This window comes from Pinus tabuliformis, chromosome 5_1 (genome assembly GCF_031772625.1).
Source record: "Pinus tabuliformis cultivar Carrire ecotype Pingquan chromosome 5_1, CPIR1, whole genome shotgun sequence".
In the NCBI taxonomy this organism is placed as follows: Eukaryota; Viridiplantae; Streptophyta; class Pinopsida; order Pinales; family Pinaceae; genus Pinus; species Pinus tabuliformis.
The window spans coordinates 185,500,669-185,514,015 of NC_142305.1; the positions used below are offsets into that span (position 1 = coordinate 185,500,669).

At 39.2% G+C, this 13,347-nt stretch overlaps 1 protein-coding gene across 3 annotated transcripts in view; it reads right to left on the bottom strand.

The window, feature by feature from the left end:
* Positions 1 to 4,254: 4,254 nt before the first annotated feature.
* The window catches only part of LOC149164027 (uncharacterized), an 80,510-nt gene continuing 71,417 nt past the window's right edge, over positions 4,255 to 13,347 (bottom strand). The window contains exons 2-8 of one of the 3 annotated variants that reach the window (XR_016260653.1): positions 5,916 to 6,036; positions 5,620 to 5,786; positions 5,451 to 5,531; positions 5,277 to 5,352; positions 5,080 to 5,178; positions 4,736 to 4,878; positions 4,255 to 4,598 (exon numbers count right to left, since the gene is read on the bottom strand). Coding sequence is in view for 2 of the 3 variants with exons in the window: in XM_089431929.1 (XP_089288055.1) it covers positions 4,549 to 4,598; positions 4,837 to 4,878; positions 5,080 to 5,178; positions 5,277 to 5,352; positions 5,451 to 5,531; positions 5,620 to 5,786; positions 5,916 to 6,036 (636 nt within the window). In the remaining variant the exon portion in view is untranslated. The remainder of the gene's footprint in view (positions 4,599 to 4,735; positions 4,879 to 5,079; positions 5,179 to 5,276; positions 5,353 to 5,450; positions 5,532 to 5,619; positions 5,787 to 5,915; positions 6,037 to 13,347) is intronic. The other 2 variants (XM_089431929.1, XM_089431930.1) reach the window with 2 other exon arrangements.

Below are 13,347 nucleotides of genomic sequence, written 5' to 3' on the forward strand. Positions count from 1 at the left end.
ATTCTTCTATTGCATGTTCTCCACATTCAATCTATACCAATCTATACGACAACTCCGTGCATAAGTTGCAATTGTCATCACATGGCTTCTAAAAAAAATTTGATTTAATTTTTCCTTTAATTCCATTCTTGTAATCGCTTTTCTTTTTTCGTTTTCTTTCATTTTGCGTTTCTTTCATAACATACTTTGATTGTTTTATTATCATGTCATTATCATTATTATTGGAACTGAGAGGTCATTTTTTGAATGCTCAAAGCACTTGTTAATAATGAAATTAAAAAGACAAATCTAATCATTGGTGTCCAATTCACCCTACAAGGGGAATAGATCTTAGTAAACGTCAAAAGAAAACCAGGAAAATGAAAAAATGTTATTATTTCTAACTAGAAGGTTTGTCATAATAAGGTTTTTGTTTTTTAGAGTTGTTCTGCATTTTGCTAAGTATATACAGAGTTGCAATCTCCTGAATCCTGAATTACACGCGAAGGAAATAATAACCAAAATGGTAAAAAGATTAAGAAAAAAAGCTTCTCTCTACGTGAAACTCATTCATTCCTCCAAAGCAAGCAGAAGGTTTAACGCTTAAGAATTTAAACAACAAGCCATTAACGTTGCTTATATGTGGATTATTGAAACAATACAAGCATGAACATCACAAACTTGTCTGTGAATTATTGAAGATTTAGAACCCTGAATAACACTGTTAGGAGTAACACACAATTGGAATGGCCTTAAATAACCGATACAAATTACATCGCATATCTGACTGACTTATGTTGTTAAAATTGGCAACTGGGGCAAAACTTCATGTGGGTCATCTTATTCATGGCTAATAATATTTTTATTAGATTCCTCTCGTCGAGAGGTGTAGGATTGATATAAAGATCATCCGATTCCGATAAGTATTCATGGAGATATGAATTTATTTTGATTATGGAATTATTATCAAGCCGACCTACAACTCATGTAGGCTCAGAAGCCCAACAGTCGCATCTATTCACCCACCAACATTGTGTATAAATATAAGAGGATTTTTCCTCATTTAGACGCACTCATCTCATCACATCTCTCTCTCTCTACTGCGCAGATATGAGTCTCTTCTCTACTGCGCTGAAATGGGTCTCTCTCTCACACATGTGAAGCCGGACGCTGTTGAATTTGAAACTACCACTGCAGAAGTAAAGATTGAATTGTGTGGCCTAGAAGATCTCCTCTTTGGAACTGCGTTGTAGGTTCATCTGAACCTCCTTTGAAAGCCGCAACTTTTGGTGGTGGAATGAAGTCAATCCGACGAACGGTTTGCAAGATATCCACTGCCCTAGTTTGAAGCCGGAAACTGCTGAAACTGAAGCTGCAACTACAGAAGTAAAGATTGACTTGCGTGGCCTAGAAGGAACTGCATTGTAGGTTCATCTGAACCTCTTTTGAAAGCCGCAACTTTTGGTGGTGGAATGAAATCAATCCGACGAACGGTTTGCAAGATATCGACTGCCCTAGTTTGAAGCCGGAAACTGCTGAAACTAAAGCTGCAACTGCAGAAGTAAAAATTGACTTGCGTGGCCTAGAAGATCTCCTCATCTGAACTGCGTTATAGGTTCATCTGAACCTCCTCTGGAAGCCGAAACTTTTGGTGTTGGAATGAAGTCAATTCGACTGTCGGTTTGTGAGATATGGTCAGCCCTAGTTTGATAATGAAGCCGTTAATGCTAATGCTACTGATCTAGGGTTTGCTACTGCTGATATGAATCAGATTTATTGTACTATTTCTCTCTGCTGAATTATTGAAGATAAAAGAATATTTGATCAAAGGGTTTCCCCACACATTGTGGGGTTTGTCCCTGGCTAGCCGCCACATCTTGTGTCTCTTGTCTTGGTTTGTATTCTATCGATCGTTTAATGTTCTATCTGCACTTTACTTTATGTACATGTGATTTCTAATTGGTGGAATATAATAAGAAAAAGAAGTAAACTGTTATAAGCATAGAACATACCATATGTTTATTTTTAAAAGCAAATAAAAGACTACGTATTTTTCAAGTGAATATAGAAGCCATAGGCAACACTTGGTAGCATATACCCCGCACCACTCTTTCAACACACTTTGACCCTTCAGATAGACTAAAGATTGCTTGATACGTTTATCTATGTTTTATAACTATGCTGTAGGTGTAGCAGTTATTGTTGGACAGTGAATCTTGCTGAAGGAATTTTCAACAATGATAGTTGTCCTTAACATGAATACCATGTTATATACTGACAATGCTTTATATTGCCAAAGTACATGTTTCTTTTTAATGTTGATACAGTTAGGATAGGTTCAGAGGCCTTACGAATGAACCTTTCTGACTCAATTGTATATACTGCAAAAGCTTTATATTGCCAAAGTACATGTTTCTTTTTAATGCTGATACAATTAGGATAGGTTCAGAGGCCTTACGAATGAACCTTTCCGACTCAATTGTATATAATATGTTGAAGAAACAAACCCAAACCCATCTATGAGCTGCTCCTTTGCATTCAGGATATGACACGAGCAAAAGCCAAGAACTGATATAATCCTAAGCTATTTTCTTATGAAAATATTCATCTACCTGGGCTGAAGGTAATGAATTTTGGGCAGCTTGTCCATGAATTTGATGTCATTGATGATTCAAATGTAAGGTATGCAAGAGGTAGATGGATGGTCATCGGGGCCGGTTGCAGTTTTATGTTGGAATCAGTCTGCAATTAATGTACAAAGAAATATGGTGTGATTGGAGAACTCTAAGCAAACCTGATTTTGATATTAAGAAGTGCAGGTTCAGGCAGAATCAGAAATCAAGAGCCCTTTGTAAAAGCAAAGAATGACAACAAAGAGGGTTAATTATAATTGACAATCACGCAATCTTAGCCACAAGATGTGGAGTCAGATTTAACACCAACACTAAATATTGGTTGGTATGGTTATTGGATCAGATTGTTTATATCACTGAAGTAAGGTTGGTAGGCCATATAATGGTTAGGATTAATTGGATTCAGCCTTGCAATTAGAGTTCATCTTCAAATCAGCCAATTGTGAGGTTGGTGTGTTTTATTTTTGGTTTCTTGTGTATACCAGCATAATCCTGATTTCATGGGGTAAGCCACTGGTGTTTCAGTAACTCTGCCAATTGTGAGGTTGGCAAGTTTATTCCAACATTTTTTTTTGTTTCTTCTGTATACCAGGATAATCCTGATTTCAAGGGATCAGTCATTGGTGTTTCAGTAACTCTCACATACAGCGAGCATTTTGATGTGATCATTTCACTATTTTCTATATACATTAGGACCAGGGCAAATGCAAATTCTTTTTCTAAAAAGTCGCCTAAGGTGAATAGAAAATAGAGACATTCTTTTTATTTTGCAATATATGGTATCTTCGATTTCTCCAAACAAGTCCAGCACATTGTGTATACCAGCATAATCGTGATTTCATGGGGTAAGCCACTGGTGTTTCAGGAACTCTGCCAATTGTGAGGTTGGCATGTTTAATCCAACATTTTTTTTGTTTCTTCTGTATACCAGGATAATCCTGATTTCAAGGGGTAAACCATTGGTGTTTCAGTAACTCCGACATACAGCGAGCATTTTGATGTGATCATTTCACTATTTTCAATATACATTAGGACCAGGCCAAATGCAAATTCTTTTTCTAAAAAGTCGTCTAAGGTGAATAAAATAGAGACATTCTTTTTATTTTGCAATATAGTGTCTATGATATCTTTGATTTCTCCAAACAAGCCCAACACATCACAACAAGCTAGGTATCAATTCCCCATCTATTAACGTTTTTTCCCAATGCAACACGTTCATTTGACAGACCAAACTACTACACCCATCCAAAATATAAATAAAGCCATACTGCACTCTGCAAAGGAGATTCATTTGTTTTCAAGAGTCAGTTATGGGGCCACACCTCGACGTTGCTTCAGTTTTCAAGGAGAAACATCCGTACATCTAATCAAGTTAGATTCATAGATTAGCTTACTCTCCAATCAGTACCTAGAGTATTAGTTCAGAATATCATCTTATTTGACAGGGTAATGAAATAGCTCTTATTACTTCATGTCATTGTTAAGTGTAAGGGCTAATTCCGTCAAAGAGCACAATCAAACAGATAAGATCCCAAACCCCCCTATAGTTTCAATAGACAAGAAATTAATAGTATTTACAAATATTCGCAGCCTCTTATTTATCAGTTGCTACGTGCCATAAAATTTGTATATCCTGATTAGATAGATAAAATGTCCAACGGTGAAATGATTGGCATCGATATATATTTATTCTTATATATATAATAACATTCTTGAAAATTGAAGTTACTCTAAATTTCCAACCTTTCTTACGACTATCGAGTAATTATCATTGTCCTACAGAGAGTTTAAAAATAGACAGTATAAACCTGATATTTTCATCAGAAAAGGGATATCATACATATCCCGTAACATAAACCAACATAGCATTTAATACGAAAATCATTTGTCCTAATCACCATCTACAGCAGCACCATGAACACGAACAAACGACATATCATATTCTTCTTAGGTGTTTCTTTGGTTGCTCTAACTCATCACCAACTCCTGCACAACCAAAACACTCAATTAGCACAAAGAAAGCGACCATGAATATTTCTGCAATATGCACACCTGTCTATCCCAGACAACCATAAATGAACACATGGAAGTCAACTTTCGAGAGACATCAGAGTGATAATTACAGTGTCCATTCTCTAAAGGACCTGACAGACACATTCATGTAACCTCTTAAACAGCAAAAGATCTTAATATCGCCTAACTCCAGGCCGTGCATATGAATGACCTTCAGTAGAGGGCAAGCGAAGTTGAGGTCTGCTAGATGATCCTGCAAAAGGTCGGAAGCAGTATTGAGGAAATATTTTCAACTCTGCTACTCGTGATAACCGAAGGACTGAAACATTAGCCAAAAATTTTAAGAATATTTTAACCCATGTCGGGGCAACTTCATATGATGTGAAAAGTGAATTAACATTTTAAATTTAAATTTCTCCCAAAGCAACAAGGGTAGAATGGCCATGGACTATACCACTACCGTTTCCTTCCAGCATCCTTGATCTACTTCTTGATCCAGGGAGAGAAGTTGCTGCATGCGTTTCCCAAGTTTCATTGAATTTGACAGATTCCTCTGAAAATACAAAAAATAGGAGATTCAAATGATTTGTTTATTAAGAGCAGTCTACAAAAAACTAGTCTCAGATTACATAGCTCAAAAAAACCACAAACCTTCAGTCAAGTTGTGAAGAGTCTCTAAAGTATTCTCCCTGCCATCTGCATTCCGTTTCTTACAGACAGCATGCATCTAATTCCATTGACAGTTTTGGGAAGTATGAGCAGATATCAGAAAACGCATAATGAAGTATTAACAAATAAATAACTACTAAAATGAATATGCAGCACCTTGTCACCAATTGCCCGAGCAACCCCACTATTCTCAATACCAGCAGAGCTATCTTTCTCATGATGTTCCGCTTCCATCACCTGCAGTCATGCAAACACCATATTTACAACTTCATTTTTAATGCCTGTACAGCTTGGGTTTTAGCAATACCTAACATCCATTGCTTACCCCATTTGGACCAACCCTCCTTTTAGATGAAGAAGTATAATAGACACCTCTGGGCCCAGAAATTGTAGATCTATGGTAGCTGAATGACTGTGAAGTATAATTAGGGTGGATCTGAGATGACTGGTACTGTTGTCTGATATTTCTTGATTCATGCTCTACATCATCGCCTGTATGTATAGTTATAACAATGAAAAAAAAAACTATGAAGGAAACAATGAAACCAAAAACTATGAAGGGATCCACTTTCTAATAAGATTACTTCTGGGAAAAAAACTAATGATTAATCAAATGCACACCTGAAACGGCCTCCTCATCTGGGTGTTCAACTATGGGCTCTGTGCTAGCAGGTTTAGATTCAGATGCTGGAGCTTCATTGTCATCAGGCAGCTCCTCAATCACAGGTCCCCGTCGGCCTTGCTGCAAACATCATTTTTACACACATTATTATATGGCATACACAATATAACTCATGGAAAGAGGGTCCACATTTTTCAGTTCAGGTTTCACACTTCAAACTGTATGGTACAGACTAAATAGCGCAAGGAAATCCAAATTGCTAAAGACAGCTCTGAAATATGAGATTACAAAACAAAAAATTCAGAAAAAATTTACCACCTATAGACCTAAAATGTTTAGACAAAACAGGCAGAGACCGAGTCTATGTTAAGACTTTTAAAACTCAGCAACCTGATTTACAGTTTACTAAATTTTTATACCCAGAAATGCAAAACTGAAGGTGCAGAACTGAAATTTAAACTGTAAACACTACTCAGTTTCTAACCATAGCATGCACAGCAGAAAATTAAAAGAATGACAACAAACACACCAGAAATACCCAGGAAACCCCAACTCCAGGGAAAATCTGCAAACTTGTTTTCTTATTAGTTTCAGCAAACTCTGAGATAAAAGTACAACTGGGTAAAACCCCTCTCAGCAATTTTTTCTTGCTGTTCAGTGCCCTCACCCAACTCAACTTGATCCTGAAAGGCCACAACCTGTACAGCTGAGGCTGAACAGTGTACGGCTGGCTGTGCTGGCTGTATGGTGCGGCTGAGATGAACTCAGCCTCCCTCTTGTGCCCTTTCAAAGTGACTCGGCCTTGCTGATTAGCTGAGAGTCAGGCCATACAGCCCTCTTCCTTGCCCTCTTGGACACTGAAACACTCCAACTGATTGCTGACTTGCTGAATCGACCTCCTCTTGCTGAGCACTCTGAACAAGTGGTGTCACTCAATCTGATTTTCAACTCAGCCTTATTTCCTCTTTATAGAGTGACTTTGTCCTTCCAGAAGGATCCAAGGGCTGAGATTTACCCTTGCTCCTTGAAGATCAATGGCCACGATCTAATCTTATGTTGACTTTGCACTTTTTAATTTTTACAAATTCTAACATTAGGAAATAATTAAATTTTTAATTAATTCTGACTTGGTGAATTGATCTGATATCTGCATGCCCTGACACCTGAGCAAGTGCAGAATCACCTCCTGCTCTACTCCATTCAACACTCCCTCTTAGAGAGGAAGGTGGTCTGAACCACTCCCAACTTGTCTCTACAATAGACAAACTTCCCCTTCATAAGTCTCTGATGTGGTTATATTAGATGTCTATATGCTTTGACTGATCATGAAACGCTAGATTTCTAGAGAGCTTGATGCAGCTCTGGTTGTCGTAGTGGATCACCGCAGGCTCCAGTTGCTACCTAAATAATCTTACAAGTAGCTTCCTTATCCAATTTCCTTATCCAAATGCCCTCACATATTGCCAGACTGGCAGTTATATATTCGGTTTCTGTTGAGCTCAATGTAACTGATCTCTGCTTCCTACTGAACCAAGATACAACTGTTGATCCAACACTGAAGATAGGCTGAAGTGCTCTTCCTGTCTAAGGAGCTACCTACCCAGTCTGCATCTGTGAAGCCCTCCAGCTTCACTCCATCCACTTGTGTATACCACAGTGCAAATTCATTGGTGCCCATAAGATAACTTAAAGCGTGTTTTGCAGCAGCCCAATGAACTTTCTTGGGCTCAACCATGAACTGACTAAGAGAGTTAATTGCAAAACAAATGTCAGGTCACGTGTTCACCAAGTACATAAGCAACCCAATCAACTACCTGTAAAGCGTGGGGTTCACTGGCTCCAACTTGGATGTATCCACTTTCCTCCAGTTTGTGACTAGAGGCGTAGACATGGGCCTACAGTCCTACATCCTGAATCTCCTCAAGATCTCAATGATGTACATACCCTGCCCTAGGAAGATCTCTCCAACCCCTTGCCAGACCTCTAGGCTCTAACCCAAGGAAATATTGCATAAGCCCTAGATCCTTCATCTCAAACTCACATGCAATATCTATCTTGCACTCCTGGATGAGCATGAACAAATCATCAATGTATAGTACTATAATGAGTGGTTCACCTCCAACAATGATGTAGTAGAGGTTGGAATCTCCCTCTCTTTGTAAAGCCCAATCCCAGTAGATAGATGTCAATGCAGGTATACCAAGCCCATGGAGCCTACATGAGCTCATATAGAACCCTCTTCTGCTGCACAAGTGTCTCCCTACTGTGTACATCAAACCCCTTTAGATGCTCGATATAGATCTCCTCCTCAACAACTATGTTGAGGAATGTTGTCTTTATGTCCATCTGGCGGATCCTCCACCCCATTCGTGCTACAATCGATGAGTGTCCTGATAGACAAGTATCTAGCCACAGGGGAGAATGTATTGTTATAATCTATGCCCTCCTCCTCTGAGAACCCCTTGGCCACAGTTCTTGCCTTGAGTTTCTCAATGTTCCCATCAACTCCATCCTTAATCTTATAGATCCAACGTGAGCCCACCACAGATTTGCTCTTCAGCCTCAGCACCACCTCCTAGACATCATTCTTCATGACGAAGGCATACTCCTCCACCATGGCATCTCTCCACGCTTGTTGCATGGCTGCTTCCTGATAGTTGAAAGAGTCACCCTACAACAACTTTGTCATTAGGGCCATATACTCTATGTCTCCTTGTGGCGGTGTGCTCTCCCGAATTGAAGTCTTAGGAGCTTCGACTTACTCCTGAGCCTCTCTGGACACATGATTTGCCTATCTTGTCCTCCTCCTCCCCATGTTGGAAGTCACAGCGTGAGATGGCTACTCTCACTCCTCCTCATGTGTGTCCAACTCAACTTCATACTTCTTGACCTGCCCATCATCCTGTTTTATTGTTGTTTGAGGAACTGGCTGAGTTTCCTGCTTGGGAGCATGTACTGAAACCTGCTCACTGTCAAAGGACTTCCTCATTAGCCCTTTCCTCCTCAAACTTCACATCTCTACAAATGACTGCCCTTTTGAGTGCTAGTACATATATTTTGTAGGCTTAGACGTCTCAATGTAGCCCACAAAGATGCCCTTCTCTGCAATGTGCTCCAGTTTTGATCTCCTCTGTTGTACGACATACACTAGACTACCAAATATCCTAATATGTGATACATCTGGTCCTTTGACTGTGAAGGCCTTATGTAGTGTGACTCGCCCCAACACCCAATGTGGGTTCTTGTTCTACAGGTAAATTGCAGTGTTGCATGATTTTGCCCATAAAAACATGGTCAACTCCTAATCATGCAACATAGCTTTGGTCACTCCAACAATGGCCATGCTTTTGCACTCTGCTACCCCGTTTTGTTGAGGGTTATAAGGTGTAGTGTGCTCCTTCCAGATGCCTTCCTTGGCACAAAAGTCCTTGAAGGCATTGGAGGTGTACTTCCTGTGAAAATTATTGCAATTAATTGGTAATTATTCTCCCATCTTTTAAAGATTATTTGTCCAAACAAATTAATTCACTACAAATACCGAATAAAAACACTACTGCAATATTCACCAATTAAAATTCATAGGAACTGAGAAAATACACACATAAAATAGACACCTAGATTTTTGGAAAAATCTGTTAAAATTGGCAACTAGGGCCAAACTCCATGTGGGTCTTCTTATTTATGGAAGCTGATATTTTTCTTGGATTCCTCTTGTCGAGAGGTGTAGGATTGATTTAAAGATCATCTGATTCTGACATGTATCCATGGGGATATGAATTTATTTGTGTTATGGGACAATTTGTCAAGGTCGGCCAGCAACCAAATTGCCCCCACATATCCTCAACGTTTTAGCATAAATAGAGCTGGCCTTCAAGTCATTTGAACAATCATCTCTTATGATTTCTCTCCACTTGTCTTTGGGTTTTGGTGGTACGAGAGATCAAAAGGGATACGATGTCCTAAAGAGTTTTCCCTAGCCCTAGACGTTGTTTGAATAGATCCATACGCTGCCATAAATTACAGTCATGGAGCTGAATATCACATATGGTATGACCGCAATCCCTTTTCGCATAAGGTATATCCGTGTATGTCATGATCTCTGGCCCACATATGGAATGACCAGTGACTTGCTGAAAAGCACAGTCACGCTAGCATCCCGTAGAACGTATGTAATTACAACACACTGTAATACATCTATGTCAATATGTATGGTATACTCTGTGATTTGTAATTAACATCGCACTCATTGTATAAACTCGCATTGCACTCTCTTTGCATTATATATTATCATCACACTACGTATGGCATGATATGGCAGACAGTGTTTCTTTGACATGGAAGACAGTGTCATGGTATGGCAAACAACATGTATATACATGATATGGCAGACAGTGCTTTGCCATGGCAGACAAAACAACATGTATATACATGGTATGGCAGACAGTGTATATATTATATGACATGGCAAACATAGTATCCATGACCAGGTAGTCTCCCCAGTGACTTGTGATAGTAGACATGGCAGACAGCTTGATGTATCACGATCCACAGTATGTATTCTTTGTTTCTCTTTATCGATGCACTTTGTTTCTTTATAATACGGTTGGCATCAAGATGCTTTGGTTTTCTTTATATATGACATCAACTCACATTGCTCCTCTGTATGGGAAGCATTATTGTATGGAGAGACCTAGTTGTAGTTCACTGCTGGGCTAGCCCACAAGCCATAGCCAGCAGCGGAGACCTTTTTAGGAGCTGTGTTCATAAGCAGTCCTATAGTGCAGCAAAGTGACAGTGGTGCAGCATAATGATGTGACAGGTGACAGCATGAAGGGCACCGCCTGGTGCAGTATGCTGCAGCATAGTGCACAGTGACAGTGGTGCAGCATAATGATGCGATAGGTGACAGCATGATAGGCACAGCATGGTGCAGTGTTGTGCAGCTTAGTGCACAGTGACAATGGTGCAGCATAATGATGTGATAGGTGACAGCATGATGGGCACATCATGGTGCAGTATGGTGCATCATAGTGCAGCATGATGGGCACAGCATGGTGCAATATGGTGCAGCAAAGTGCAGCATGATGAATGGTGCAGCATAGTACACAGTGACAGTGGTGCAGCACAGTGATGATTAGTGCAGCATGTTGAGATGCAGCATAGTGATGAGTAAGTGCAGCATGATGGGTGCAGCAAAGTGATGATTAGTGCAGCATGATGAGATGCAGCATAGCAGTGATGGGTGCAGCTCTGTGATAGTTGCAGCATGGTGATGGAATCACCTTGGAGGATCAGTTGAAGCAGTTTGCCTTCCCCTGAGTTCAGATCAGCTACCTCACGTGTCATGTTCTTAGAGAAGATCACTACTCTTATTATGACAAGTCAAAATGTTGACTTCTGATGTATATGTACCATCTCTCTCTCTCTACTGAACTATTGAAGAACATAAGAAGAATTGATCAAGGGTTTCCCCACATTGGGGTTTGTCCCTCGCTCGCACCACACACATCTTGTGTCCTCTTCTCTTGGCTTGTTTTCTGCGATTTGTGTTTATGTTCTATCTGCATTTTACTATCCTGCTAAATGTGATTGCTAATCTAGAATTGATATTGAGCTAATATGGAAAATTGAAGTAAAATTGCTCTCAGCATAGAACATACCTAAAATTAACAAAATCATACCTAGAAAAACCCCAATCGTGGGAAAACCAGTTCTGCAAACGAAGGTTTTATTATTCTTCAGCAAACCTATAATTGAAAATTATCACAATTACTTCTTGTAACATGGCAAAGCTTCAACAAATAATAATTCTTCATTTCCACTCACCAAATTGAACCTTTGCAAATAAATTCAGCCTGCAACTGATAGTTCGCACTAGCCAACTGGAAATGCGCATTTTCCTTCCCGGCAACCCGCACTACATCCGGGAAATCGATCCAACAAGTTATGGTGTCTCCAGTGATTCGCACAAGCTACTGGCACTACTCCCAACAATTTTCTCTGGCAACTGGCAACATGAATTGCTCCTCCAGCAACTCGCACTTGCAAATTTGGCTTCCCTCTGCATAAATTATTTGGCCTCTTATCTCTCTCAGAAACTAGAAATCACTATGAAGAAATGTCTCTAGAAAATTTCTCCTCAATCGTTCTTGAAACCCTCATTGGTGTTAACCCTCGCTACGCCCTTGCTCATTTGCTGAAGAAGGTAACGCACCCTGTTGAAATTTGGTACCGGAGGACAGGTGGTTCCCTTAGGCTTTGATCTTTGGCCTAGGGAAAAGTGTCCAAAAGAATTTAATTTTTCTCCTAAAGTGACTTTATAATTTTTATAAAGTTAAATCTAATTTAAAAGTGACTTTAAGTGATAAAGTTACTAAGTCTAATTTTAAAGTGACTTTTATAAATTCAATGAAAAATTAAAAAGGAAAAGTGACTTTGGAAATAAATGACTAAGTGGGTCTTTATTAAAGTGGGGTGAATTAAAAAAAATAGAAAGTGAGATTTAAATGAGCATTTAATCTCAGCCATTGATCTAAATCTATTTCAGCCATTGGATTTAGAGATCATCCAAAAGTCACTTGGATCACCCAAAAGTCACTTGGAGTTATATTAAAGGAGGAAAAGGAGGAAAAGGTCATTCATTCTTTCATGAGCAGATTGGGAGAAGGAGAGCAAGAGAGCAAGAGAGATTTCTGAGCAGGAAGGAGAAGGAGACAGCAGCTTGGCACACATTCCAAGGCAGCAGTTGAGCAGATTTGTACAGCTGATTCAGCACATAGTGAAAGGCAGATTTTTGCACAAAAATCGAGGAGCAGTTTGCTGATTTTTCTGCACACAAAACGGAGGTCGTACAGCATTTATTGCTGTCCTGTTTGTTGTAATTTCCAGATTGCTGTGAGGCACGGGAAAGGAGATAAGTTGTAAATTTGCTTGCTGATTTTTTGCTGAATAATTCTCACTGTAAAAAGACAATTTTCAGAAATAAAGAAGAGCTCTCAAACTGGTTTTCCCCAAGAGTTGTAGGGGGTTTTTCCAGGGTCAAGTTGACCAAAAATATCAGTGTTTTAATGTGTTTTAATGGCTGTTTTTAATTGCTGATTTTTAATTCTGCAATTTCCAGCATTCTGAAAAATTTCCAGAATTTGTGTTTTCAGCGATATTTATTTTTTTCAGTCTGTTAAATGTATGGTTATGGGAATGGGCATTTAACTACATGGGAGAAATAAGGAGAAACTGAAAACCGGGGTGGGAAAACAGAAATTTTTACATGGTATCAGAGCTTGAGTGTTGAAGGGCAGTTTGGGACAGCAAAAAGGAAAAATTACAGTTGCTGATTTTTCACTCAGAAAATTCCAGCAAGCTGATTTTTTCATAAACAGCAGTTTTATCTTTACTACAGCAGTGCTATTTTTCAGTTTTAGGACAGCAGGA